Raw genomic sequence first — 27,699 nt, 5'->3', positions numbered from 1 at the left:
AGTGATTAGTGATAACTTGTTCTGTCATTACCTATTTTACTTATCTATATGCAACTAAAATGTTTTTAGTTCTTCAAAAATATATTTCAATAATTATTATTTTAATTTTTATTACACAATGTAACGCTAATGATATTATAGGATGCGGTGGATTTGTCAAGAGTCATGTTAGTTTGGATTTTTCTAAAATAGATATAGGCTTGTAAGTTAACCTAACATCTTACATTTATCAGATTATTTGGATTTATTTTCCTTTATATTACTAAAAATAAAATTGGTTTTCTAGGTACACTAAAACAGGGAGTCTTAAGGAGAAGACAGAGTGCGCACCAACAAATGGGTATTATTTCCTACCGTTGTATGAAAAAGGAGAATATATTTTAAAGGTACATCCACCGGCGGGATGGAGTTTCGAACCATCCCAAGTGGAGGTGACGGTAGATGGCGAATCTGATAAGTGTGCAACTGGCCAGGACATTAATTTCTTTTTCAATGGCTTTGGCATTACGGGCAAAGTGATAACTGCAGGTCAGAAACAAGGCCCCAGTGGCATATCAGTTGAGCTGGTGAATGATAAAGGGGAAGTGAGGACCACGCTCACCACAGTTGGCGGCGATTTCCATTTTACCCCTGTTATACCTGGAAAGTATACTGTGAAGGCTTCTCATCCAAGGTATGTGTTTATGTAGTGTTGTTTTTTTTTCTAGCTTATTAGTATTCTATGGCTTCGCCCATTGTTATATCATGATATTGAATAGCCTATAACCTTTCACAAGGAATGAGCTATCACTTGCAATTTTTTTTTAATTGGATTGGTAGTTCCAGTAATTAGTATATTAAAAAACACACTCTTTTATTTTATTGCATTAGTAAAAATATATAAAAGAAAACTATTAATTTGACAGTATTTTTATGTATTTCATAAATTGTTGTATATATTATATACGTTGTATATGTTCTAGAGATTATATTTAAATTATGAGTTAATATTTTTAACCTGTCTTTGCATGATTTTTTTTTATTGGTGAAATCAAAGTCATGTAATCAAAGTGATATAATTCATGTTTAAAATTAAAGGAAAAATGGTTAAATCAATACATTTGACAGCTATGTTTTTTTTTTCTGCAGTGGACATTAAAAATTATCCAGACACAATCAACTTAAAGTGAACTTGTTCTTTTATATAAGTTTTAGGCATTCATTGTTATGATGGAAATTTCCACCAGTATGTAAAGAAGGGTTAAGTATTTTTTTTTTACATGAAAACAATGATTATTGTAAAATATTAAAATATTTGTATTTCAGATGGAAGTTAGAGCCAGCACAAGCTGTAGTGCAAGTGAAGGAGGGTAACACGGTTCTTCCAGAGGGTGTCCTCGCTGTAAAGGGTTATGATGTGAAGGGTTCTATAACATCATTTGGCTCTGTCATAAGTGGAGTTTATGTGCTCTTATATTCAAAAGAGGTTATTATAATTTTCAGTTTGTTACCACTAATTTCACATTTCATACATACCTAATCCTACCATGAGTGGTCAAATGACCCCTTTAAAATAAAGTATGTATCTTAATATAGAAAGAGATTTGAGCCAATCTGATAGTAAATAAGTAAATAATAGTAAGTTGTAAATATTGAAAAATAGGTTGTATGTATATTATGGGAAAAGTCAATAAGTTAAATTTTTTTTTATACAACTTAGAATGGCAAACAAGCTGATGGCCCACCTGATGGAAAGTGGTAACCGTCACCTATAGACATTATCAGTACCATGGACATGACAGAGTATACTGTTTCACCCATGATACTCCCCATGCGTTGCCGTTCCTGAGGACTCAGGTGTTATTCCTCTGTACCCAGTAAATTCACGCCATATCCCACCCTTCAAACCGAAACACAGCCATGCAAACACAACTGCTTTATGGTTGATGATACAATAACATTATACATGAAAATTTTTAAACTGAATATCAAGAATGGTCATTTGACCGCGCTTAGAAGGTTTAATGTTAAAAAACCTAACCAACCTTTCATAGTAACTTATCAATCTATTTGCTTACATGAGATATACTTTCTGTATCTGTATATATAAAAAAGTATTTTTTTTTTATCTAAGATAAAGTCTGCAAAATTATAAACTGCCTGTATGTCTTATGAGTATACTGCATTGATATAAACCACTTTGGGTGTCATAAATTGTCTATCTGTGTATTAAATCTCATTCAAACCCATCCACACATTTGAGTTACATGTTCATCATAAAATTAAGTTTTTTTTTGTTGATCCTATATTACCATTTCTTTTCAACCCTTTAATGTATAACAAGAGATGACTAGACGATCCTAGCAAATATTTTAGAGGATAGCTATGCATATGAAGGAAATTAACAATAAAACTACTAACCATGGTCACCATGGAAATAGTAGGTTAATATTCCTATATTATGGGGTAAGATCCCATGCCTAACATAATATGTTAAAGTAATGATAATTAACCAATAGATTACTAAATATATTTTTTTTTCTAAGATCTTTTTTATCAAATACAAATAACTTTATTTTGTTTGAAATGTGGTAAAAAGGATGGTACATAATTGGTAATAATACATTGTATACACTCTTCACCTATATCTATATTTTTTTGTCAGCAAAATCCCAAGTTTCGAGTGGAAGGTTGCAACACTGCTCTACTGCAAGGAGTCTCAGATGCACCCATATGCCATTCAGTGACTGACACATTGGGAGAGTTCAGCTTTGGACTTGTTCCCGCTGGGGAGTACAGGCTGGTAGTCCTCAACACACCGCCGGGACAAGTGTCTGTTACATACAATGTGAAGCCGGACAAAGTCGCATTCTCTGTGCTACACGACAGCTTGTATATCAAAGATGCCTTTGAGGTTAGATTTTTTGTTTTATTAATTTAAATTTATTTACAAATTACTTCGATAGTGGCTAAAAGAGTTATTTTGATTTAAAAGCTAAACTACTTAACAGATTTTCATAAAATTTCTATAGGGCCAATCTTTAAGTATCTGATAAAGATATATATATATATATATATATATATATATATATATATATATATATATATATATATATATATATATATATTTATATATATATATTTTATCTGATAAAGAATAATTTTCCAAGTTGGATTAAAACTGATGGAGTTAAGAGGTAACAAACATTCTTTTTTTTAAAGTCGGCAGAAAAGGAAACATTAACAAGTGTGTTCTCTTTTTCCATACAACATTTTGAATGAAATTGGCTTGTATTTTTTTTTTTTCTTATATATATCTTCAGGGATTTCCTAGCTAGAAAAATAATGAATTTATGACGGGTTGATTTAGTTTGTATCAAAATTGGTCATGCAACTGCTTTGAGTATTTCATTATTTTATAGTTTTACCAAATTTACACAAAGAATAGTTATTGTTTTAAAATTTTACAAATTATTTCTTTAATTAATATTTTGGGTTACCGCTTTCTACTAGGTGAGCCATCAGCTTCTTTATTGTCCCAAGTCGCATAGAAAATGTAATTGAATGTACCACAGGTGACAGGATTCACAGTGGTGGGCACGGTACTGGCCGCAGTGGGCGGCGCCGGCCTGAAGGGCGTCCGCGTGTTGTTGGACGAGCGGCCGGTCGCCACCACCGACGCCGCTGGCAAATACACGCTGCCCAATTTGCAGCCCGGCACTTATACACTGGAATTTCAACATGGTGAGTTGGGTTAAGAAATTATTGATTTATTTGTGAATATTGTTTGAAGATAAATAGATACTCTTTATTGTTTCCTCAATAAGATTACAATAGTAAACCTATTATAAATACAAACAATTACAAGAAATGTTCACACTGAGAAAACAATGGCGGCCTAATATCACTAAGAGCTATCTCTTCCAGGTAACCTACAAGCAATACACAATGTATTTGATCTACATTTCTTTCTTTTTTTTTTATTATTTTTTTTCAGTGGTATTTCGCGGCTCACTATTGGCCACAACAGAATATCAGTGTTTTGCTCTTTTTAGGGCAAAGCGAAAAGCTGAGTTGTGGCCATTTTGTATTACTGTGGCGCACGCATGAAGAAAAAAATATTGTTACTAATTTTATGCATTCTGATTTTGTTTGTTTTTTTTTTTTTGAAATTTTTGTACATGTATGTTTTTTTATCTTTTTGCACTTTGCATTTGTGTCTTTTGCTGTTTGTGCGCTGTAAGTAATGCAAAAAAAAAATATATTTATCTATCTACCTATAACCTTTAAGTAAGGTGTTTTTTTAATTTATTTACAATAATGGTTAGAGGTGAATGGACGTTTGGAATGAATGGTTGAGTGCAATGATGGTTGCTTCATCTGTCATACAGTGCGAAAAAAGAAGTAACAATTATAATGAATTAAATAACACTAGACTACAAATATTTTAACAGTTGCGTTATTAGTTATAGATATATACATGTAACATATTAGTTTGTTTGCTACCTTTATACTGTTTCAACAATTTTAACCAATTATTATGAAATTTGGTATACATTTACTATTTAGGATAGAGAAGTATATAGGTATAGGTGACTTATTGTCTTGGTCTGTTAATATGAGTTAATACTAGGATTGTATATGATGTAGTTTTAGATTATATTTTTTTTTATACAACTTAGAATGGCCAACAAGCTGCGGTCCACCTGATGGAAAGTGGTAACCGTCGTCTATAGACATAAGCAGTATCATGGACATAACAGAGTATACTGTTTCACCCATGATACCCCCCATGCGTTGCCATTCCTGAGGATTCAGGTGTTATTTTTCTTTTATTAAAGTTGAGCTGTTTTTGAGGCTGAATGTATATTATCAGAGGGAGACTGTACAAAAGTCGATTGCTTGGGTACCTCTGTCTCATTCGTGTTTCAACCGTGAAGCAGTTGTGTTTGCATGGCTGTTTCGGTTTGAAGGGTGGGATATGGCGTGAATTTACAGGGTACAGAGGAATAACACCTGAGTCCTCAGGAATGGCGACGCATGAGTATTGTTTGCCATTCTAAGTTGTATAAAATATATATATATATATACATATATATAATGTAAGGCTGTAGTAGGGTGCAGTAGACGAAGGTTTAAGGCGGTGCCACGCGCGTGTTACAGAGCAGTGCGAAGTGGAGGCGCGGCAGTTGTCTGTGCTGGCGGCGGGCCCGGCGCCGGTGTCGGCGGCGGCGGCGGCGGCGGCGGCGGCGGCGGCGGCGCGCTGGCGGGTGTGCGGCGGCGTGTCGCCGGCGCACGCGCGGCGCGTGCTGCTGGCGCCCGACACCGGCGCCGGCGACGTCCACACCGCACACACCGCACACACCGCACACGACGGTAACCACCACCACTTGTCTCTTTTTAAGACTGTTCCTGCTGAATTTTGCTGAAGTATGACATCGTCGGATTTAACAGTTGATTTTACTTTATACTTTATATTTAAATGTAACTTATTTGTAATTAAGTCGAGAACGCTCGACTAGTTCCGGGACCATTCGGAATCCTTAATAAACTATCCTAAATAAATAATGCTGATTATGTGTGATATAAAACTTCAATTGTCACAAATAACCAAGTCATGGGACTATCACATGTAAACACTATTATCAAAACCGATTCAGAATTGTCAAAGATATCATGTAAAATGAAAAAAAATACACAAGTAAACTAAAAAAATATTTTCATAATGCCTTAAAAAAACAATCCTTATATTATTAAATTAATTGTGCATATTTACAACACTATGGTTTTATATCCAGGTAAATGGTGCACTTTCCTGCCGCCCGGCGTGTATACAGCCAAAGTGGATGTCAGCGAACAAGAACAGAGAGATGGTTTGCAGTGAGTATATTTATTACATAATAGAATCTCTTAATTATTTCAAATACAGTTCAATAATTACCTCATATTTTCATATATGACATGTTACAATAGATAAATTGTTAATGTTCAAAATTACCCCAGGGGTAACTTTGAACATCAATAATCATAAAACATATTCGTCTCTTGAGAATTCACCAAATGATTAAAAATCAAGTAATGATCATTTGATAGAATTGTTTATAGATTATAATAATTATAATAATTTTGGTGGATGTCACTATACCGTATGACGAGAACCTCGTGAAAGCCGAAACCGAGAAAAAGAGAAAATATCTCGACCTGGCTCACGAGGTGACCGAAATGTGGGGGGTGGCGTTCACCGAAATCATTCCAATCGTTATGTCGGTGAACGGTCTTATCCCAACCAGTCTGGAACAACATCTCAGACGGTTGAGATTCCGAAGCAATTCACTCCCGCGAACGATGCAGAAGGTAATGCTTATAGATACTGCCCGCATTGTACGCCGGTTTCTCTCGCTGGGGCCCTGAACACCGGCCGATTGTGCTCCTGCCGGGGGTTAGTTGCCATCTCCTCTCCTTAAGAGGGGAGATGAGAATTTTAGTAAAATTTAAAGAATAGTAGTAATGTATCTTTATTGGCATAAATCATACAGCTTTTAAATTTAGAATTCCCTGATTTCCGGGTTTAATTAAACCTATATTTGAGAAGTCAGTGACTTCTTGTTTTAGTGAACAAATCAATTGTGGTGCAATAATAAAGAACATTTACAACTATAATGTAACTTATACAAATAGATAAATTATTGATTGATTATCATTGATCTGTTATTTTAGTTTTAAAATGGAACTCAATAGATGGAGCTTATTATATTATCTTCCCTTGTCCTAATCATTTGGGGTCGGCATATGGTTTTATCCATATTACAAAAAGTTTTGGTTTTTAGTTTTACGACCGGCCACCTGCCTGATGTCAACCGTTTTTGGGAATGCATCTGTTGGTGGTTTCCGCCACCTGTGGTATGGAGGAAAGGATTGAGAAAAAAAGGAAGGGAACCGAAATGCGTAAAGGAAATTGGTGAATGAAAGGAATAAGGGACTTATGTGGGAAAGGAGAGGGGGGAGCTTATTATATTATATATATATTATTTTTAATATTGCAAGGAAATTTATAGTTATTGCCTATAATCCAGTAAATAGGAATTTATACGGATTACAGTCCCCTCCTGTGTACAGTTTATGTACCTATTTCTAAAATGTTTTTTTGTTCTTTTCAGATTTTACCCACTCACTCAAAAGGTGTCGGTAGTCAACGCGCCAGTAGATGGCATCGTGTTCTCACAATTGAAGGGTCGGCTCACCGGAAAGATAAATTGCATAGTGCCCGCTGACTGTGCATCGTTGACAGTCACACTGCGAGCGCTGTCCGTCGACGGCGGCTACGTGGGCCAGCCGCTCACTACTGTTGCTAAAAGTAAGTCAAACACGTTACCTGGTGGTACCTTTACTTTTTTTTTAATGGATAATGGAATGGTGACCTCACCCGCGCTATCGGTATACACCGGCGGGGCGCCAGCGAAGGATGATAGGTGAGGATGAAGTAGGTCAGTTGGCCCATCGTGACGAATTTAACAAGAATTGTTCACGATGGTTTCCAGGGGGAACCACGTGGAGGTCGACCTAATAAGGCATATTACTAGCAATGGGGCTGTGAAACTCCATTATTAACAATCCCTTTCCCCCCATTGAGAATGCATTGTGATTAGCATAATAGTATAATCTTTATTTATTTAAACACGCTAAAGTCTAAGATGTTACATTAGGCAAAGAACATTCGTGCTTAGCTGACAACGTGATAGTATGCAAATTTATTTAACATTAGCGGCCTGTCCCGGCGTCGCACGGGTGGACGTCTTTACATTTTAAAAAATGACCATTAAGGCTGCACAGGCGACGGAAGCTTAAAAATGGAGTAACTCCTCCCGTTTTCCCAACATTTTCCTTCATTGCTCTGCTCTTATTGATCGTAGCGTGATGAAAAGTATACTATAACCTGTCCAGGAGTATGAAGAATAATTGTACCAAGTTTTGTTAAAATCCGTCGAGTAGTTTTTGCTTCTATAACGAACATACAGACAGACAGGCAGACAAAAATTTTACTGATTGCATTTTTGGCATCAGTATCGATCACTAATCACCGCCTGATAGTTATTTTGGAAATATATTTCATGTACAGAATTGACCTCTCTATATATTTTTTATAAGTATAGATAAACAACTAACATTTTGTTTTTTGTTTAGGAAATGTTTTACATCATAAAAACTAGGGGGGAAAGGAGTTGTTAGCAATGGAGTTTGACAGCCCCATTGCTAGCAATATGCTCTATTAGGTCGACCTCCATGTGGTTCCCCCTGGAAACCATCGTGAACAATTATTGTCGACTGCGTCACGATGAGCTAACTGACCTACTTCATCCTCACCTATCATCCTTCACTGGTGCCCCACTGGTGTATACCGATAGCGCGGGTGGGGTTACCATTCCATTATCACCAATAAAAAATATATATATATATATATATATATATATATATATATATATATATATATATATATATATAAACTATTTACATTCAGCCAAGTATACATTATCTTTTTAAATAAATTGGCATTGAAGTAAGTAAAGTTGTTTCCGGCGTTGTGGTTGTACAGACGGCGCGTATGAGTTCTCGGAGGTGCTGCCGGGCAGCGTGGAGGTGTCTGTGGAGGCGGAGGCGCTGTGCTGGCGGCGGCGGCGGCTCGGCCTGCAGCTGGCGCACACGCACGCCGCCGCGCCCGACTTCCACCACGTCGGCTACGCGCTGCGGCTACACCTCGACCACCCCATCGAGGTCAGCTACACACTACGCACCATACACCACCATACTAGCTTTGTAGCTTGTTCTCTTGTCAGCTAATATACTGTGTCGGTAGCATTCGTATAGCGTATCAGTACATTATGCCACTTATGTTTAAGATATAATGGTTCGTTATGAAATACCCATCAGTGTCACGAATCCAAGGCGTCCATTTTATAACAAGTGTTAAATACTCATATAAATGCGCTGTCGCAATGCACTTCTGTTATTGATTCTGGAGTCTAGTTACATACCTATATATACACATATATATATATATATATATATATATATATATATATATATATATATATATATATATCTTTATTTCTTCTTTATATATTGTCTTTCTATTGCTTATATGCGGAAGAGGTAATGCTGCAATAAAAAAAAATGAAATGAATTCTATTCTGAATACAGTTGTTATAAAATGCAAAAGTAAAGGTGTTTTAGAAGCTTGTCACACAGTTACGTTCAAATTGATGAACAGATTTTATTTAAATTTGGTTGGAAGCTCATTTTTTCTATTATTGTGTACATGTATTATTAGTGTGTGCAATAAAATACAAATAAAATAAAATTTTTGATTTTAGTGTCATTCATCACCATTTGATGTTACGTCATCACATCAGATCTATTTCATAAACTGAAAATTTACATTACGAAATTGTTTTGTTTCAATACAACTTAATGAAAAGTAAATCAAATTATATTGGAAATTGTCACAGAAATACTCTCTAGAATAGAATAGTTAGCTGTTTTTTGGTTATATCTTACGGTTGGGTCAATCCTTACATTTTCATCGAGCTTTCATTTTTTTTTTTATAAAAAAATAAAAAAAAAGCTCTATTAAAACAGACCGTAGTTTGTACATGCACGATGCATGAAGTTTCGTAATGTAAATGTTTTTTTTTAATGGATGATAATGGTATAGTAACCCCGTCTGCGCTATCGGTATACATTGGCGGGGCACCAGTGAAAGATGACTGATGAGGATGAAAGCAGGTCAGTTAGCCCATCCTGACAACCTCAACTAGAAAATAGCCACGACAGTTTCCGGGGGGAACCACGTGGAGGTCGACCCGACAGGGTATATTATTTTATCTTATTTTTCGCATATGGGGTCATCTAAGCCGATGCACGTCGACCCATACGGATCTTTCGTGCTTCCCCCTGCCTTATACCATCATTTCATAGATCCTATGTGTTACCCTAACGATATCCCGCGGTTCAAGATATCTGTAGTCCCGTGGCTCTGGATAAACCGTTCCCAATAGACTCATACGCATACTTGCCAACGAATCGCAGGTGCACATCAAGTGTTCCATGGATTCCGATTTGTCCCCCCACAGTCAACACACACAGGGTACAGGGTATATTACTAGTAGTGGGGCTATTTGACCCCTATTACTAACAATCCCTTTGTCCCCTAATGTAAATAGTACAGTAGCATAGTAAAGAGGTGCAGGTACAGAGCGAAGCGGTCCACAGATGGAGTACAAGAGCGAGGACGGGAAGGTGGAGGGCGTGTGGTCGGTGCCGCGCGGGCCCAGCGTGCAGTGCGTGGCGGCGGCGGGCCGCTACCAGCTGACGCCGCGCGGCTGCCACCGCTACCAGCCGCCGCACTACACCGCCCTCGCCGCCGCCCACCACCAACCACAGGTTCGGTTTTGACTAGAAATTTCCATACCACGTGTGACAATAGGAAATACTTTATTTTCAATTGCGTGTATAATATACTATATATATATATATATATATATATATATATATATATATATATATATATATATATATATATATATATATATATATATATATATTTTATACCACTGAGGTGGCAAACAAGCATACGGCCCACCTGATGGTGAGCGGTTACCGTAGCTTATGAACGCCTGCAATACCAGAGGTATTACGCGCGCGTTGCCGACCCTGAAGAAACCTCTTTACCCACCTTTTGAAGAACCCTATGCTGTAGTCTCTTGGGAAAACCTCGATGTTATATATGTGTATATATGGAGTATTGCTGTCACTTATGGGCCGAAGCACCTAGATACCGGCTTGAACCTTTCGACTCGTTGCAACGACGAGCTATGAGAGTTGTCGTTGATCCCAGGCTCACAAGCGGTATCGAACCCTTAAGTCTTAGGAGAGATTTTGTCTCACTCTGCGTGTTTTACCGCCTGTACAATGGATTGTGCTCAGAGGAATTGTTCAATATGATTGCCCACAGCTATTTTCTACCATCGTACGGCTCGCCATCAACAGGGAGTTCACCCTCATGTCCTACAGCCTCAATGGTCGCGTACTGCGCGGTTTCAGAGATGTTTTCTCCCACGAACACTCAGGTTGTGGAATGAGCTTTCTGCCAAGGTTTTCCTAAGAGCCTACAGCATGAGGTTCTTCAAAAGACGGGTAAAGAGGTTTCTTCAGGGTCGGCAACGCACGCGTAATACCTCTGGTATTGCAGGTGTCCATAGGCTACGGTAACCACTTACCATCAGGTGGGTCGTATGCTTGTTTGCCATCTCAGTGGTATAAAAAAAATGTAATTTTAGTATGTATGTATATCAATAATTAGTAGTACCGCATTCTAGTATTCTGACACTTCCCTATGGTAGACTGGGAGAGAATGCTTTTAGCATTAAGTCCGCCATGTACACATATAGGTACTAATGAATAAATGAATATGTGTCCAGGAGTTGCGTCTGACGGCGGCGGCGCACGCGGCCGTGGTCCGGCTGCTGGCGCCGGAGCCGGCTGACGATGTGCAGCTGCATCTCGTGTGTGGCTCGCGCACTGCCACTGCAGGTCCGCTGCAGCCGCGTCCGCACCCCGACGGCGGCTACGTCTTCGAGCACACGCTTTACTTAGCCGAGGTCAGTGCTGACATATATTTATTTACCAATTATTTTCCCGTATTTATATCTTGGCGGTAACTCTGATCTCCTTCCTTGTAACTGAATAAATGAAATTTGATATGTTCATATTTTGTATACAGGACTAATAGAGTTCACAGTAATTTTGTATTTTTATTAAGTTGTTTTTTTTTTTTTTTACTTTAAACAGATAGAGTAATTTTGTAGAGAATAATTTTTTACACTTTGTTGTATGTTATGAATTTTGAGTTACTTTGTTACCACAGTTACTCCAAAATGTAAAATTTGTCTTAATAATATAGAGTTAAAATCAGTAAAAGATTTATTTTAATAAATTGATAATTAAAAGAGTGCATATTAACATGAGTGCGATTTTTTTGCCACATAATAACATTCGCCAATAATTAGCATTTATTTGTAATAGTAGTAGACTTTTTTTTTTAAATAAATCCGACACTAATATTATCTATGTATTTTTTTTTTATACAACTTAGAACTGCAAACAAGCTGACGGCCCACCTGACGGAAAGTGGTAACCGTTGCCTATAGACATGAGCAGTACCATGGACATAACAGAGTATACTGTTTCACCCATGATACCCCCCAATTTAAATTGAAATTGTTGTATACAACCCTATTTTAGTAATCTGTAACAGTTTTATGGTTTCAATAATAATTATTAATGAATTGTTAATATTGCATCGTAATATTGCGTGTACGAATCGTGAGTGTTTTGGTCCCCGGAGCCGGATGGCGAGGCGTGTGTAGCGTGATCGCGTGGTGTGGTGCGCAGGGCGAGACGTGGTCGGTGGAGGCGCGGTCGCGGCGGCTGGTGGTGGCGGGCGGCGCGGCGCGGCTGGCGGCGCGCGCGGCGTGCGGCGGCGCCGGCGCCGCGCTCACGCTGCGGGCGGCGCGCGCGCTCACGCTGGCCGGCGCGCTGCGCCCGCCCGTCGCCGGCGCCGCCGTCACGCTCAGCGCCGGTCAGCACCTAGTATCACTATATTACTAACTAGCGAGCCGCGGCCGCACGGATTGCCAGTAGCGAGATCTAACTCTCTCTCTCTTCAGTCGTACACTCTTGGCAGAGTGGTCGTGGTTTTCACAATGACGGTGGATCGTCGGTGAGGCTCTCCTTCGCGATTGAGGTCCTCGCAATATGTCTCCATCTACTTCTGTTCGCCGCCGAGCGAGAGCATTCCACAATAGATTTCTGTGTGGCCGTTTTGATGAGGTCAGTCCATCGAGATCTAACAGCCTACCCTAACGGGTCGACCTCGACGCGGTTCTCCCTGGACACCATCGTGGTTATTTTTGATGAGTTCATCACGATGGGCTATGACGCGATGACCTGCCTTCTCATCCTCACCAATCATCCGTCACTGGTGCCCCGCCAGCGTATCCCGATAGCGCAGGTGGGGTGTCCATTTCAGTTTTCATCCATTAAAAAAAAACTAGCGACCCGCCCCGGCTTCGCTCGAATGCAATGCTGATACTAAATACACCTACCCACTAAAAAATCTCCTTATAAACAACGTTTACAGTTTTTTTTTGTCATTAGACAATACAAACATGATAAAGTGCTTTAGAGCGAAACGCGGCCTACGACGTGCTATTTATAATCACGCGCCGCCGGCTCAGCCGTTACCGCCGCACCGCTATATCCTTGCACTTTAAATCCGTAATATCTTCGGAAATATTCATTTAAATTACCTGCTATAAAATACCATATTGATTTATATTAAAAGGACAATATATTTAAAATATTTAATAGGATAAAAAATAATGCTGTATTGATTAAAATCACTTCATAAATAAGCCAATTTTCCCCATAAATTGTAAAGGATAAGAAATGATTATTGTTGGTTATCCTTAAGAGATAGATATATACCATCACAGACTTTTTTATTGACCTTCTTAAGGTGTACAATACTGTAGTACATTATTTTCATTTATCTCGTGGGTTCCAGCCAGCGTTTGCAATTTAAGCGCTAAAAAATATGTTTATTTACGAAATCATATTAGAAACCTCTAAATTTATCAGTGTTTCTCTACAATATTATGCATGTATTATACATATAAACCGTCCTCTTGAATCACTCTATTAAGAAAAACCGCTTCAAAATCCGTTGCGTATTTTTAAAGATTTAAGCATACATAGGGACGGACAGACAGTGACAGCGACTTTGTTTTGATTAAATATCAGTAAAAGACTGGGTCGTACTTTTGACAGCTGCTTTAATTCTCAACAACATGGCCGCCTCCCTAGTGTTGCCCTATTATAAATATTATATAAATGCCAAGTCAGCAACATATGGAAATATATTTAAAACATAATTCATTCTATTACAGACGACTTAAAACTAGTGCAAATAACGACAGAGGACGGCACATACAAGTTCGGCCCCCTAGACGCGTCCAAGAAGTACACCATCGTGGCTGAGAAGGAGTCGTACGTGTTCAGCGGCCCGGAGGGCCCGGACGACGACAGCGTCATCACGGCGCACAAGCTCGCCGAGATCACCGTCGAGCTGCGGGACGAGACCGACGACACGCCGCTACAGGTCGCTATACTTTTTTTTTTATACAACTTAGAATGGCAAACAAGCTGACGGCCCACCTGATGGAAGGTAGTAACCGTCGCCTATATACGCCTATAATAGAGTATACTGTTTCGCCTATGATACCCCCCATGCATTGCCATTTCTGAGGACTCAGGTGTTATTCCTTTGTACCCTGTAAATTCACGCCATATCCCACCCTTCATACCGAAACACAGCCATGTAAACACAACTGCTTCACGGTTGAAACACGAATGGGACAGAGGTACCCAAGCAAACGACTTTTGTACAAAGTCTCCCTCTGGTACAAATACTTGTATTGGTAAATGGCTTAATAAGTTTATCTATTTATATTTATAATAAATCTGTAGAGAGGTCAATTCTGTACATGAAATATATTTCCAAAATAACTATCAGCGGGTGATTAGTGATCGATACTGATGTCAAAAATGCAATCAGTAAAATTTTTGTCTATCTGTCGTCTGTATGTTCGTTATAGAAACAAAAACTACTCGACGGATTTTAACGAAACTTGGTACAATTATTCTTCATACTCCTGGGCGAGTTATACTATACTTTTCATCACGCTACGATCAATAGGAGCAGAGCATTGAAGGGAAATGTAATAAACTCCGTATTGTATGCCGGGAGCACGGTATGGGTGTTGTACTGTTAGGCTGAGCGTTGTCCCGTGCCGGCAGGGCGCGCTGGTGTCGGTGAGCGGCGGCAGCTACCGGCGCAACGCGCAGTCGGCCGCGGACGGCTCGCTGCGCTTCCCGGCGCTGCAGCCGGCGCAGTACTACGTCAAGCCGCACATGAAGGAGTACCGCTTCACGCCGCCGCACCACATCCTCGCCGTCGCCGACGGCCGCCACCACCGCATCACGCTCAAGTCAGGGACATTCACTACATTACTTCAGCTCACCCAAATGTGGCAACGTCGCAATTGTCTGTCGATTTGTTTTAACAATTTTCAATATTTCTCACAAATTTTTTAAAAGAGTATTATTTACCAGACTTTGCACTCGTATTTCTACCGTGAAGCAGTTGTGTTTGCATGGCTGTGTTTCGGTTTGAAGGGTGGGATATGGCGTGAATTTACAGGGTACAAAGGAAGAACACCTGAGTCCTCTGGAATGGTATCATGGGCGAAACGGTACACTCTGTTATGTCCATGGTACCGCTCATGTCTATAGGCGACGGTTACCACTTTCCATCAGGTGGGCCGTCAGCTTGTTTGCCATTCTACGTTGCATAATAAAAGAAAAAGTAGCTGTGCCAATACACTATGCTCTACTATAGGAACGTAGATGATTTTGACTTATTATTATTAGAAGGAAACTGTATACATATCATCATAATGCTCCTCGAGTCCAAATAGTAATGGCTTCAGGATACGGTTGGGTTTACCTCGTCGCTGTAATGTGTGACACATGTTTGCACGAGAGCGTATTGACGAATTTTACGTAATACAGCGCAAACGATTCGTTTCACTATTAGGCAGAGTCAGTGTTAGCTTTAACAGTGTTCTGGAGACTTTTTTTTTGATGGGTGAAAATGGTATGGTAGCGCCGTCTGCGTTAACGGGATACGCTGGCGGAGCACCAGTCAAGGGTGATAGATGAGAATGAAAACAGGCCAGTTAGCCCATCATGATGAATTCATCAGGAATTAACCATAATAGTTCTCAGGGAGAACCGTGAGGAGAGCGACCTGGTTGGGTATATTGCTAGCAATGGGATTCTCAGTCTCCATTATTAACAATCCCATTTCCCCCCGTTGGAGACGATTGCTAGTAAAATGGACAGTCCTATCCAAAAATATCGGATGGGATAGGTTAGAGTGTGTTGACCGCTCATTTTCTAACTTAATTTAAGTAAATTATAACAAACAAACTGGCCGTTGTGTTGTCTGAATGTGTTTGTGATGAGCCGTCCGTGGCAGGGCGCGGCGCGTGGCGTGGTCGTGCGCGGGCCGGCTGGCGGCGGCGGGCGGCGCGGGCTGGCCGGCCGTCGAGCTGCGCGCACGCGCTTCCGGCGACTGCCCGGCAGAGGGCGCGCTCACCGACAGCGACGGCGCCTTCAGGTAACGCTCGCCACTACACAGGGTACCGCTCGCCACAACATGGGGTACAGCTCGCCATAACACGGTGTACCGCTCGCCACAACTAGGAGTACCGCTCACCACAACACGGGGTACCGCTCGCCACAAGACGAGGTACCGCTAGCCACAACACGGGATAAAGCTCACCACAACACGGGTAACGTTGACCACAACGCGGGGGTAACGTTTATCACAATACGGGGATAATGTTTATAACGGTGCAAGGTGATATTTAGTGGTGGAGGAGGCGGGTAACTAGTATAACTCTACGAAGTTAACGGGGGTCCTTTTAATACTTAATCCTATTTATTATATTGTATAATTTCTTTTTCATGGAAAATTTATATTTTATTTTCTCAAACATGCTTGGAAATGTGAGCATTATTTTGATAATCTTCTTCGAGATAAATCAAAATTGCCGTACTGGCCAGATACACGCGGGCAGCGGCCGGCAAAAGTTGTATGAAAATCTATATCTGTCGTGTTTTGCGGCCAGATAAATTACTATGTAAACACATATCTGTCCTGTAATTTAAAAATGGATTGATCTTTTACTTCGAAACATGGCTACCAAGGAGGTAACTAATGAAAGGTTTTATTTAAATTTTGAACTGGCCTGCAAATAAAAAACTGTTTATTGGAAAAAAAAAACAAAGGAATATTATGGCGCGTGAAAAATTAATATTGTTCGTTATTCGTCATTGAACTTAAAAAGTAAAATTGTGTTTTTAATTTCCACACATTGTTTGAGAAAAGTACTATACAAGCCTTGGCCACAACTGGGCATTAATGGACTCACGTATGTGTGCCTCGGCTACGCCTCGGCTCACATTTGCACGTTCGTCCATCAATGCCTCAGTTGCTGGCCGCTGCAGTAATGTACTATTATGTAATTTTATGACTGATGTCACTGCATTTATTAAGTCACAATCCTATTTTAATTCATAGGTTAAGAAAGATATGTTTGTTTTACTTTACATTTTCCAAGTAATCATTGTCATCTATTGACAAAACACTCGTAACATTAACAGCAGTATGTTTGACGATACATTTTATAAATCCACAGAATCCGCGGTCTAGTGCCTGGCTGTGTGTACACCATTGAACTGAAGGAATCCTCGAATCCAGAGTTGGCTGGACTGAAGCTGGTTAAGGCGCCACCCACTATCGAGGTTGGTCAAATTTCTCATATTTATATATCTTGGCTTAATACCATATGGAGTTATATACTAGTCCACCGTAGACAGGAGTAACAGAAAATATTATGGACGATGCAATGTGCTGAGCACATAAAAAAGCAATATTAATATGAAATAGGAAATATATAAATAACATACATATAAATTTACTGGGTACAGAGGAATAACACCTGAGTCCTCAGGCATGGCAACGCATGGGGCGTATCATGGGCGAAACAGTATACTCTGTTACTGTTTCGCCCATACTGCTCATGTGTATAGGCGACGGTTACCACTTTCCATCAGGTGGGCCGTCAGCTTGTTTGCCATTCTTAGTTGTAAAAAAAAAATTACAGATAAAAGACAACAAGGACATAGAGAACGTGGTGCTGATAGCCCACCAGCGGCAGCAGGCGACGGACGCGAGCGTGGTGGTGTACACGCCGCTGGTGGAGCACTACCGCACGCTGCGGCTGCGGCTGGTGGCGCTGGCCGCGCCCGCCACCAGCCTGCTGGCCGCGCGCCTCGACCCCGCCGGCCTGTCGCACCACCTCAACCCCGGGCTGCTGGTCGCCCTGCCCCGCCTGCTCGCCGACAACGCCACCTACACCCTCCACCTAGACTCCACGCTCTCCAAGGCCACGCATCACTACGACGATCAAGTACACTACTTCGTCTCTGACGGACGCTTCAAGCATTTCTACATTGAGTTCTTGCCGAAGGTTTGCAATTTGATTATTCAATTTATTTTCTACAGACAGTTTATTTTTATACAGTTTGGAGAATGCGATATGGTAGTGAAATTACTGGGTATGGTGGTATAACACCACATTTCTGGGGGGGAAAGGAATTGTTACTAATAGAGACTGAGAATGCTAGCGATATACTCAACCAGCTCGATCTCCTCGCAGTTCTCCCTGAAAACTATCATGGTTAATTCCTGATAAGTTCATCATGATGGGCTAACTGGCCTGTTTTCATTCTCATCTATCACCCTTCACTGGTGCTCCGCCAGCGCATCCCTTTACCGCAGACGGGGCTACCATATCATTTTCACTCATAAAAAAAAATACACCTGAAATTCAGCACGATAGTATCCAGGTGGACCACGTGAAGGTTGACCTGACAAAGGATATTGCTAGCAATGGTACTGGTAATGTACATGTGGCGCGTGTGCACCGCGTGCAGGTGAAGAGCTCGGAGCAGGAGCTGCGGCAGAGCTCGCTGCTGGCCGTGCCGCTGGCGGCGCTGCTGCTGCTGGGCTACTGGCGGCGCGGCCAGCTGCTGCGCCTGGCGGCCGGGCTGGTCCGCCCGCAGCGGCCCGAGCGGCACGAGCGGCCCGAGCGGCCCGCGCGGCCCGACCTGCTGGACCGCGCCAGCATCCACCACATCGTCTCCTCCGTCAACGCCGCCGGCAGGAGGACCGCCAAGAAGAAGTTCGTGTAACTCTGTCGCTCCCTTCCCTTTGCTGTTATGTTACGAGGGTACTATTAAGCGACTACCGAAAGCAATTTCTCGATTCGTCTAATTTTATTGTAACTGTGATTATAAATTGTCTATGATAACATGGCATCATTATCGTCATATCAGCCGTTAAATGTCCACTGCTGAACATAAATTGGGGGGGGGGGGGTTCCAGTTCCTCCAAAATCCAAAAAATTAAAAATGTCAGTAAAAATATTTATAAGGCTTCAACCAAGGAATATAATACCCTTCTGACCAGATCACCACTAAAGATGTTCCAGCACAAACATAAATAGAGTACCACAACAGTATATGGTCACACATTGTAATCAAGAAGTTGGAGGGACGTGATATGTTAACGTAGACAATCTGCATGTACCCAATTCTAGTGTACTGTCAGCATGTTTCCCATTCTATATCACTGAAAAATAATTGTTTAAACCAGTCAGTACTATTGTACTTATTAAATTTAATATTATTCGTTTCAATTTGATTTTGTGATGTCGACATCTGTAATAGTACATTACTGCAGCGGTTAGCAACTGAGGCATTGATGGACGAACGTGCAAATGTGGGCCGAGGTGTAGCCGAGGCACACATACGTGAGTGCCCGCATGTATCTGGCCAGTACGGCAAGTTTGATTTATCTCGAAGAAGATTGTCAAAATAATGCTCACATTTCCAAGCATGTTTGAGAAAAGAACTATTTTGTATTAATTTTGTTACTAAAATATTTCTTAAAAACCTTAAATACATGCCAATGGTATTGTACTGGTATTTTTCATGATATTTATTTTGGAATATTGTGAAATATATAGATTAATTAAAATAAAATATGAAGGTTAAAAAAACAGTCATTTAATCAAACAATAATAATATTTTAATAAATTTGAACAAATTTCTTTTTTACATAAAAATAAATAGCATTCAAGTGTAATGTTATGAAGTTTTTTTTTTTTATAATTGTGATTATACTGAAAATAATTTATTCTGTTTTAAATAAATTTATTAGTATAATTATGAATTATGAAATGCTATTTAATTATTAAAAAAGTCACTAGATTAAATTAAATTGAACAATTCAAGTAAGTACATAAATTGTAATGAATTTTATTCAGGTCATAAAATATCTATAAATGTGAATTATTTATTTATTTAACTTTTTATTGCACCATAAATAAAAATATACAATGACAAGTGAATAATTCAAGTGAAATACAGTAACATAAATACAGATTGAAATATACACATAAAAGTACAAAAGGCGGTCTTATCGCTAGGGCAATCTCTTACAGACGACCTTTGGGTAAAGGAGTTGATAGAAGTGGGCAGGTGGCGCAAGAGTGAATTAATTATTATGTAGGTATTTGTTTTTTTAATACATATTCCTAATTCCCAGGTGAAGTAATGAATTAAACTATTGTTAATTATATACAATATTATTTTTAAATACCCTCATAATAAAATATAATTTATTTAAAAAATATACATCAAATAGTAATTTATTTTACAATTTATTTCCAATGATTTTTTTTTATTATATAAAGTTGCGGTACATAAGTGGATCGATTAATTTATTACATAGATGTTTTGTTGTTTTTTATTTATGAATTGCATTTACATTATGTGGAGATGTGTGATTTATTTCTGTCTTATTTAAGGGTGAGAATAAAATGGTATGTTGTTTATTGTTGTTTAATTATATAAAAAAATAAATATTCTTGAACATGTCGTCATAGTCGTACAAAAGTCGATTGCTTGGGTACCCCTGTCCCATTTGTGTTTCAACCGTGAAGCAGCTGTGTCTGCATGGCTGTGTTTCGGTTTGAAGGGTGGGATATGGCGTGAATTTACAGGGTACAGAGGAATAACATCTGAGTCCTCAGGAATGGCAACGCATGGGGGGTATAGGTATATAATGGTACTGCTCATGTCTATAGGCGACGGTTACCACTTTCCATCAGGTGGACCATCAGCTTGTTTGCCATTCTAAGTTGTATATAAAAAAAAATACTGAGGGATCTGACAAACAATACATATATAGATCCGTCAGTATTCTACGACTATGATTGTATACTCTGTTATGCCCATGGTACCGCTCATGTCTATAGACGACGGTTATCACTTTTCATCAGGTGGGCCGTCAGCTTGTTTGCAATTCTAAGTTGCATAATAAATAATTAAATAGAAATGGCATATTTTTTTTGTATATTTGATAAAGAGATGCCAAGATTATTTACTATTTGTGCCATGTATAGAAAAACGAACGTATCTTGGACTTGAACGAGCATTTCTTAAAAGCTATAATACTATATAAGCGAGACGTCTTCCAATATGCTTTCTTATATCTCAGTTCGAAAACAGCAACCTGCGTTAGAGGGCGCGCGCGCGCACCGTTTATCTATCGTAACATCTGTACCGCCGCTCGCAGTCCGCGAGGGTGCGTGGCTGGTGGTCCCATAGCTTTGCATTCTCTTTGCTGAAACAAACATAAGTTTGCTGAAACAAACACCGTTAGCGCAGGCGGGGTTACCGTTATATTGTCATCCATAAAAAAAAAAAAAAAATTTTATAAGGAAGGCCTATGTTCCACCAGTAGACAGTCAAGTGTAATGTTCCAATATTTTTTTTTTTTTAATGGGTGATAATGTAATGGTAACCCCACCCGCGCTATCGGTATACACCGGCGGGGCACCAGTGAAGTATGATAGGTGAGGATGAAGCAGGTCAGTTAGCCCATCGTGACGAATTCAACAAGAATTGTTCACGATGGTTTCCAGGGGGAACCACGTGAAGGTCGACCTAACAGGGCATATTGCTAGCAATGGGGCTATAAAACTCCATTGCTAATAATCCCTTTCCCCCCAATGTTTCAATATTGTCACATTTATAATCAATAAATTCTCTTACCGCGTAGAAACACTTTTGTAAGAGCCACTTCGACAGGGTTTGTTTGAATTGTTTATGACCTAATTCTTTATGATTCACTTGATGATATCGAACTCACTTGACGAAGTAGAGTGCGTACGTGGCGAAGAAGCTACGTCCGGAGCGCGCGTGTAACTTGCACAGCGCTAGCTTCTCACAGTCCTTCTCACTGTAACAAACATAATCTAATATATAAAATTCTCGTGTCGCGGTGTTTGTTACCAAACTCCTCCGAAACGGCTTTACCGATTTTCATGAAATTTTGTGTGCATATTGGGTAATTAATGTAATATTTTTAATGTAAGGGTGACCCACCCCTAAAAAATTTTTTTTTATTTTTTTTAACAATTTTTTTTATTTTTATTTTTATTTTAATATGATTTAGCATTGAAAAATACATACAACTTTAAATTTTCATCGTTTTACGATCAACCCCAGTATTTTAATCGCGATTTTTATATTTCGCAATAAGTGGTAAAACAACGTTTACGGGGTCAGCTAGTATTAATATGAAATTGGTGTTTTGTACGGGAGGAATATAAAGTCAATTTTAATACTAGTAAATAAATCGATACCCCCCCCCCCCCCCCATCCTTAAAGCTGTCACTGGGTTTACTACCGTATTGGTTCCACATTCATATTTCTTTCATGTCAGTTTGTCGAAAGACTGTTTAAAATTATGTTCCTCCTTGATGCATATCTCCTTGTTGTATATTGTATTAATGTGAATTGTATTGTAATTTTATTTTTACAATACAACTTTAACTGTGTACTTAGCTGACGGCCCACCTGATGGGAAGTGGTAACCGTCGCCTATAGACATGAGCAGTACCATGGACATAACAGAGTATACTGTTTCGCCCACGATACCCCCCATGCGTTGCCATTCCTGAGGACTCAGGTGTTATTCCTCTGTACCCAGTAAATTCACGCCATATCCCACCCTTCGAACCGAAACACAGCCATGCAAACACAACTGCTTCACGATTGAAACACGAATGGGACAGAGGTACTCAAGCAATCGACTTTTGTACAAAGTCTCCCTCTGATGAATGAAGTAAATGTAATTATTGTATTTTTTTTAAATTAATATTATTTTACATATTAATTATTATAATTATAAAGTGACGTATCATAAGAATCTGTAACAGACGTATGTGAATAAAAATGATTAATTGGTTGCATTCTATTGTAACCTTCGTTTGGTCCTCATCTTGGCGTATCCACCGTCGTCGAAGCTGCCAGATGTCAACGACGGGTTGATGAACCTCTTCTGCACGTTATGCACTTTATAAAACGTGTTCATTGACTCTGGAAGTAAATTGTTAGTTCGTGAACGATACGTATGTAAACAGTTATCGTAACATTATGAGAAGCAAATTATACCTCTATAAAAGGTACCTCTGTCCCATTCGTGTTTCAACCGTGAAGCAATTGTGTTTGCATGGCTGTGTTTCAGTTTGAAGGGTGGGATATGGCGTGAATTTACTGGGTACAGAGGAATAACACCTGAGTCCTCAGGAATGGCAACGCATGCGGGGTATCATGGGCGAAACAGTATACTCTGTTATGTCCATGATACTGCTCATGTCTATAGGCGACGGTTACCACTTTCCATCAGGTGGGCCGTCAGCTTGTTTGCCATTCTAAGTTGTATAAAAAAAAATATTTTAGTAATAATAAAAAGAACATTTTCACATCTATATAATCAATCAATACTTAATTAATCAATATTAAATTATCAATACTTATTTAATATACATATAATAAATCTGTGGAGAGGTCAATTCTGTACATGAAATATATTTACAAAATAACTATCAGCGGGTGATTAGTGATCGATACTGATGTCAAAAATGCAATCAGTACAATTTTTGTCTGTCTGTATATTCGTCATATAAACAAAAACCACTCGACGGATTTTAACGAAACTTGGTACAATTATTCTTCATACTCCTGGACAGGTTATTTATTTATTTATTTATTTAATACTTTATTGTACACATTAGTTATAAAAATATGACAGAGGTAAACAAAAGTACAAAGGCGAGCTTAACTCTGATAGAGTTTTCTTCCAGCAACACCCAAAGTGGAAAGGAGCATCAATGTCAGCGGATACAGCAGTGTACAATTTTTAAATAGCCAAAATTAAATTAATTAGATTATATTATATAGTACAAATACACACATACATATACATAAATATATACCTACATCTATGCATAAACCTACATATACATACACATATACATACAATATACCTACACATATAGATAAATAAATATATGTTCATAGAGATAGAAGATGCTCTTTAAGTCTACTCTTAAAAATATTTAGGGATTGACTCTCACGGATAGATATGGGAAGAGAATTCCACAATCTAGCAGCATGGACGGTAAAAGATCCACTATAGCGCGTAGATGAGTGTGAAGGGAGTTTGAGGATAAGAGATTTCGTCGAACGGGAGGACACGTCATGGGGAACTAGGAAATCAAAACGTTCACGAAGATAGGAGGGAAAAGTAGGGTTATATAGAACGGAATATAAAAACGACATTATATGAAAGTCTCGACGCCTTCGAATTGGCAGCCAATTCAATTTTGTTCTATAAGCGGAGACATGATCATATTTACGCAGACCATATATGAAACGTATACACAAATTCTGTAATCTCTCTAATTTGTTTAAAAGCTCTTCAGTTGCATCAAGGTAGGATATGTCGGCATAATCAAGAAGAGATAACAGTAGAGCTTGTGCCAAAGTAAGCCTTGTCTTAAATGGTAAGAATTTTTGCAATCGTATACTTTTCATCACGCTACGATCAATAGGTGCAGAGCAGTGAAGGGAAATGTTAAAAATGTCTAGCCATGCGCCAGTGACAGATGACTGATGAGGATGAAAGCAGGTCAGTTAGCCCTGACGAATTCAACTAGAATTAGCCATGATGGTTTCCAGGGAACCACGTGAAGGTCGATCTGACAGGGTACATTGCTAATAATGGTGCTTATCTGCCCCCATTACTAACAATTCCGTTCCCCCCAAAAAAAGGAAGGGGCGGCGCATTCTCTGTTATATTATAGTATTCTTTAATTAAAACTAACATTGCAACGTACCAATGTGTTCTGAACTATCCAAAGGTTTGGGTTTAGCACTGGCGCAAGCCACTATCACCAGCACGAGCGATACAATCTTCACGCACGCCATTGTTATTGAAATCTTGTTTTCACTTCACCAATTTTTTTTATAATAAAGTTTACAGTAAACGATGCGTTATATATAATTCGAAATCAGCCCACCACTACCGCGTTGTACGTGCTACTGACGCGCTTCGCACTTTTCTAATTATTTGAACATATTTGTTATATTTATATAATATTTTTGTTCAAATTATTTGTATAAATAAATGTATTTGTTGAAGACGCTCGGCTTTCAATATATTCTTAACGGTAATCCAGATAGAATTGTGTGTTTAAAGATATTTCAATTTGTTTTTTTAATGCAACTTAGAATGGCAAACGAGCTGACAGCCCACCTGATGGAAAGCGATAACCGCTTAGACATGAGCAGTACCATGGACATAACAGAGTACACTGGGAGGGGTGGGGGTGGGGGGAAGGGATTGTTATCAATGGAGTTTGACAGCCCCGTTGCTAACAATATGTATATAATATTTAAACCGCAGGGAGACTATACAAGTCGTTTGCTTGGGGTATCATAGGCGAAACAGAGCTCTGTTTTTTTTATGATAATGTTATGGCAACCCCACCCGCGCTATCGGTATATACCGGGGGGGCACCAGTGAAGAATAATAGGTGAGGATGAAGCAGGTCAGTTAGCCCGTCGTGACGAATTCAACAAGAATTGCTAACGATATTTTCCAGGGGGTACCACGTGGAGCTCGACCTAATAGGGCATATTGCTAGCAATGGGGCTGTCAAACTCTATTGCTAACAATCCTTTTTCCCCCAGTAATGGGTGTACCAGCCTCATTGGCAGTAATATATCCTGTCGGTCGACCTGCTCGAGGTTCTGTCTTCCTGGTAACTATCGTGGTTAAGCCTGGCTCTCTTAATTCTTCCATGATACTTAGAATAGCGCCGTGTGGTCCCAGCATAGAGCGGTCTTTTCCTTTCAAGTGGGTATCGTTTATAATTACTCCTCTCCATCCAAAGGTTGGCTGGAAGAGATCGCTCTTAGCGATAAGGTCGCCCATTGTTCTCTCATTGTGATTATTTCTTGTAATTGTTTGTATTTATAATAAGTTTACTATTGTCATCTTTTGGAGGAAACAATAAAGAGTATCTATCTATCGTAATAAGCGATTAAGGGAGAGCGAGGATTTTTAAACATCATTAAAGCCTAATTGTGGTTGCCAATCCACTTGCCAAGCATGGCAACTACTAGCAAAATCCCAATAAGGGGAGGTCTATGTTTAGCAGTGAACAGTTAACCAGCAGATAATCTGCTGGACTACCTGATGGAATGTGGTAACGGTCGCCTACTATCTCTGTAGTACAGTGTACTCTGTGATATGCATAGCACGTCTCATACCTTGCCATTCCTGAGGACAATGGTTTTAAGACTCCGCATACAAGCAAAGTTATGTGGACATTGTAAAGTGGACATTTGTGCATACGATTTCTATATAAATATCCTTTGTTTGAATACATTGCACTGCGATTATCACTACATTAGTTTTTTTTTTGATGGGTAAAAATGGAATGGTAACTTGCGCTAACGGAATACGCTGGCGGAGCACCAGTGAAGTATGATAGGTGAAGATGAAGCAGGTCAGTCAACCCATCGTGATGATATCGACAAGAAATAACATGATGGTTTCCAGGGGGAACCGCGTGGAGGTCGACCTCAGAGGGCCTATTGCTAGTAATGGAGCTATAAGACCTTATTACTAGCAATCCCTTTCTCCCCTCACTGCATTAGTTTGGCTCCCGGCTTGTTTACCAACTAGTTCCAGCAATACTCCACCAGAGTGCGTGTTCATGTAAACACCGCAAATAGTCATGAGTCATCTGGATATGGAACATCAGCTTACATATTATTTGTTATAGGACTTGTTTGTTTTGCAAACACTGTAATCAAAACTGGTAAAAAAATGGATGTAATCTCTTCACTGACGCACTTTGTATTCCCATGTGAATGAGGTTAAACGGTTGTTCATACATTTACATCATTGTTCATGTTTGTGCCGTGATCAATATAAATTTTTAAATAAATACTACGTGTGATGCAAGTGGAATAGTAATGATAGAGGGGTTTAAGTCTCGGTTGAAACATTTTTACAAAATGAGTAATTTATTTACGATTAAATTGTGTTCCATAAAAAAAAAAAAACGATTTTAATTGTGGCAAAACCAGTCATTTTGATTTAAAAACTATTTCTTTTTCAAAATTGTTTAATTATGACTTAACCCGTTTTAATAAAATTTCTATGGGAACAATCTGTAAGCATATCTTTTCAGATAAAAAAAATGATTATCCAATTTTTTTTTATGCAACTTAGAATGGCAAACGAGCTGACGGTCCACCTGATGGAAAGTGGTAACCGTCGCCTATAGACATGAGCAGTACCATGGACACAACAGAGTGTACTGTTTAGCCCATGATACCCCCCATGCGTTGCCATTCCTGAGGACTCAGGTATTATTCCTTTGTACCCAGTAAATTAACGCTATATCGCACCCTTCAAACTGTAACACAGCCATGCAAACACAACTGCTTTACAGTTGAAACACGAATGGGACAGAGGTACCCAAGCAAACGACTTTTGTACAAAGTCTCCCTCAGGTAAATTAGCTTACAACTGACGGAGTTATG

The 27,699-nt window shown here is 39.3% G+C and overlaps 2 protein-coding genes across 2 annotated transcripts; one reads left to right on the top strand and one right to left on the bottom strand.

Moving 5' to 3' along the window:
- Positions 1–20,622, top strand: LOC113509486 (nodal modulator 1). Its single transcript, XM_052892824.1, has 18 exons — positions 1–202; positions 287–673; positions 1,306–1,465; positions 2,645–2,893; positions 3,555–3,723; positions 5,143–5,355; positions 5,778–5,859; positions 7,137–7,333; positions 8,570–8,748; positions 10,246–10,416; positions 11,454–11,633; positions 12,427–12,613; positions 13,983–14,194; positions 14,893–15,083; positions 16,136–16,276; positions 17,361–17,466; positions 17,829–18,194; positions 18,661–20,622. Exons 1-18 carry the CDS (start codon positions 60–62, stop codon positions 18,916–18,918), a joined length of 3,591 nt encoding a protein of 1,196 aa, XP_052748784.1. The 5' UTR covers positions 1–59; the 3' UTR covers positions 18,919–20,622.
- LOC128200201 (uncharacterized) lies at positions 19,779–25,116 on the bottom strand. The gene is made up of 4 exons (XM_052892828.1): positions 24,978–25,116; positions 23,061–23,175; positions 21,944–22,033; positions 19,779–21,415 (listed from the first exon to the last, which is right to left on the bottom strand). Exons 1-4 carry the CDS (start codon positions 25,066–25,068, stop codon positions 21,334–21,336), a joined length of 378 nt encoding a protein of 125 aa, XP_052748788.1. The 5' UTR covers positions 25,069–25,116; the 3' UTR covers positions 19,779–21,333.
- Between the last annotated feature and the right edge of the window lie 2,583 nt (positions 25,117–27,699).

This window comes from Galleria mellonella, unplaced genomic scaffold (assembly GCF_026898425.1).
Source record: "Galleria mellonella isolate WM207_F2 unplaced genomic scaffold, CSIRO_AGI_GalMel_v1 utg171, whole genome shotgun sequence".
NCBI lineage: Eukaryota > Metazoa > Arthropoda > Insecta > Lepidoptera > Pyralidae > Galleria > Galleria mellonella.
Note: the sequence above shows the minus strand (reverse complement) of the source record. Positions and strands in the feature narration are given on the sequence as shown.

Coding starts and splice junctions, on each gene's coding strand:
- LOC128200201 (XM_052892828.1), bottom strand. CDS start 25,068: ATGGCGTGCGTGAAGATTGTATCGCTCGTGCTGGTGATAGTGGCTTGC. Junction 23,176..24,977: donor GGATAGTTCAGAACACATTG/GTACGTTGCAAT, acceptor ATTTACTTCCAG/AGTCAATGAACACGTTTTAT. Junction 21,416..21,943: donor TACGCACTCTACTTCGTCAA/GTGAGTTCGATA, acceptor TGTTTGTTTCAG/CAAAGAGAATGCAAAGCTAT.
- LOC113509486 (XM_052892824.1), top strand. CDS start 60: ATGTTTTTAGTTCTTCAAAAATATATTTCAATAATTATTATTTTAATT. Junction 1,466..2,644: donor TGCTCTTATATTCAAAAGAG/GTTATTATAATT, acceptor TTTTTTTGTCAG/CAAAATCCCAAGTTTCGAGT. Junction 12,614..13,982: donor CGCCGTCACGCTCAGCGCCG/GTCAGCACCTAG, acceptor ATTCTATTACAG/ACGACTTAAAACTAGTGCAA.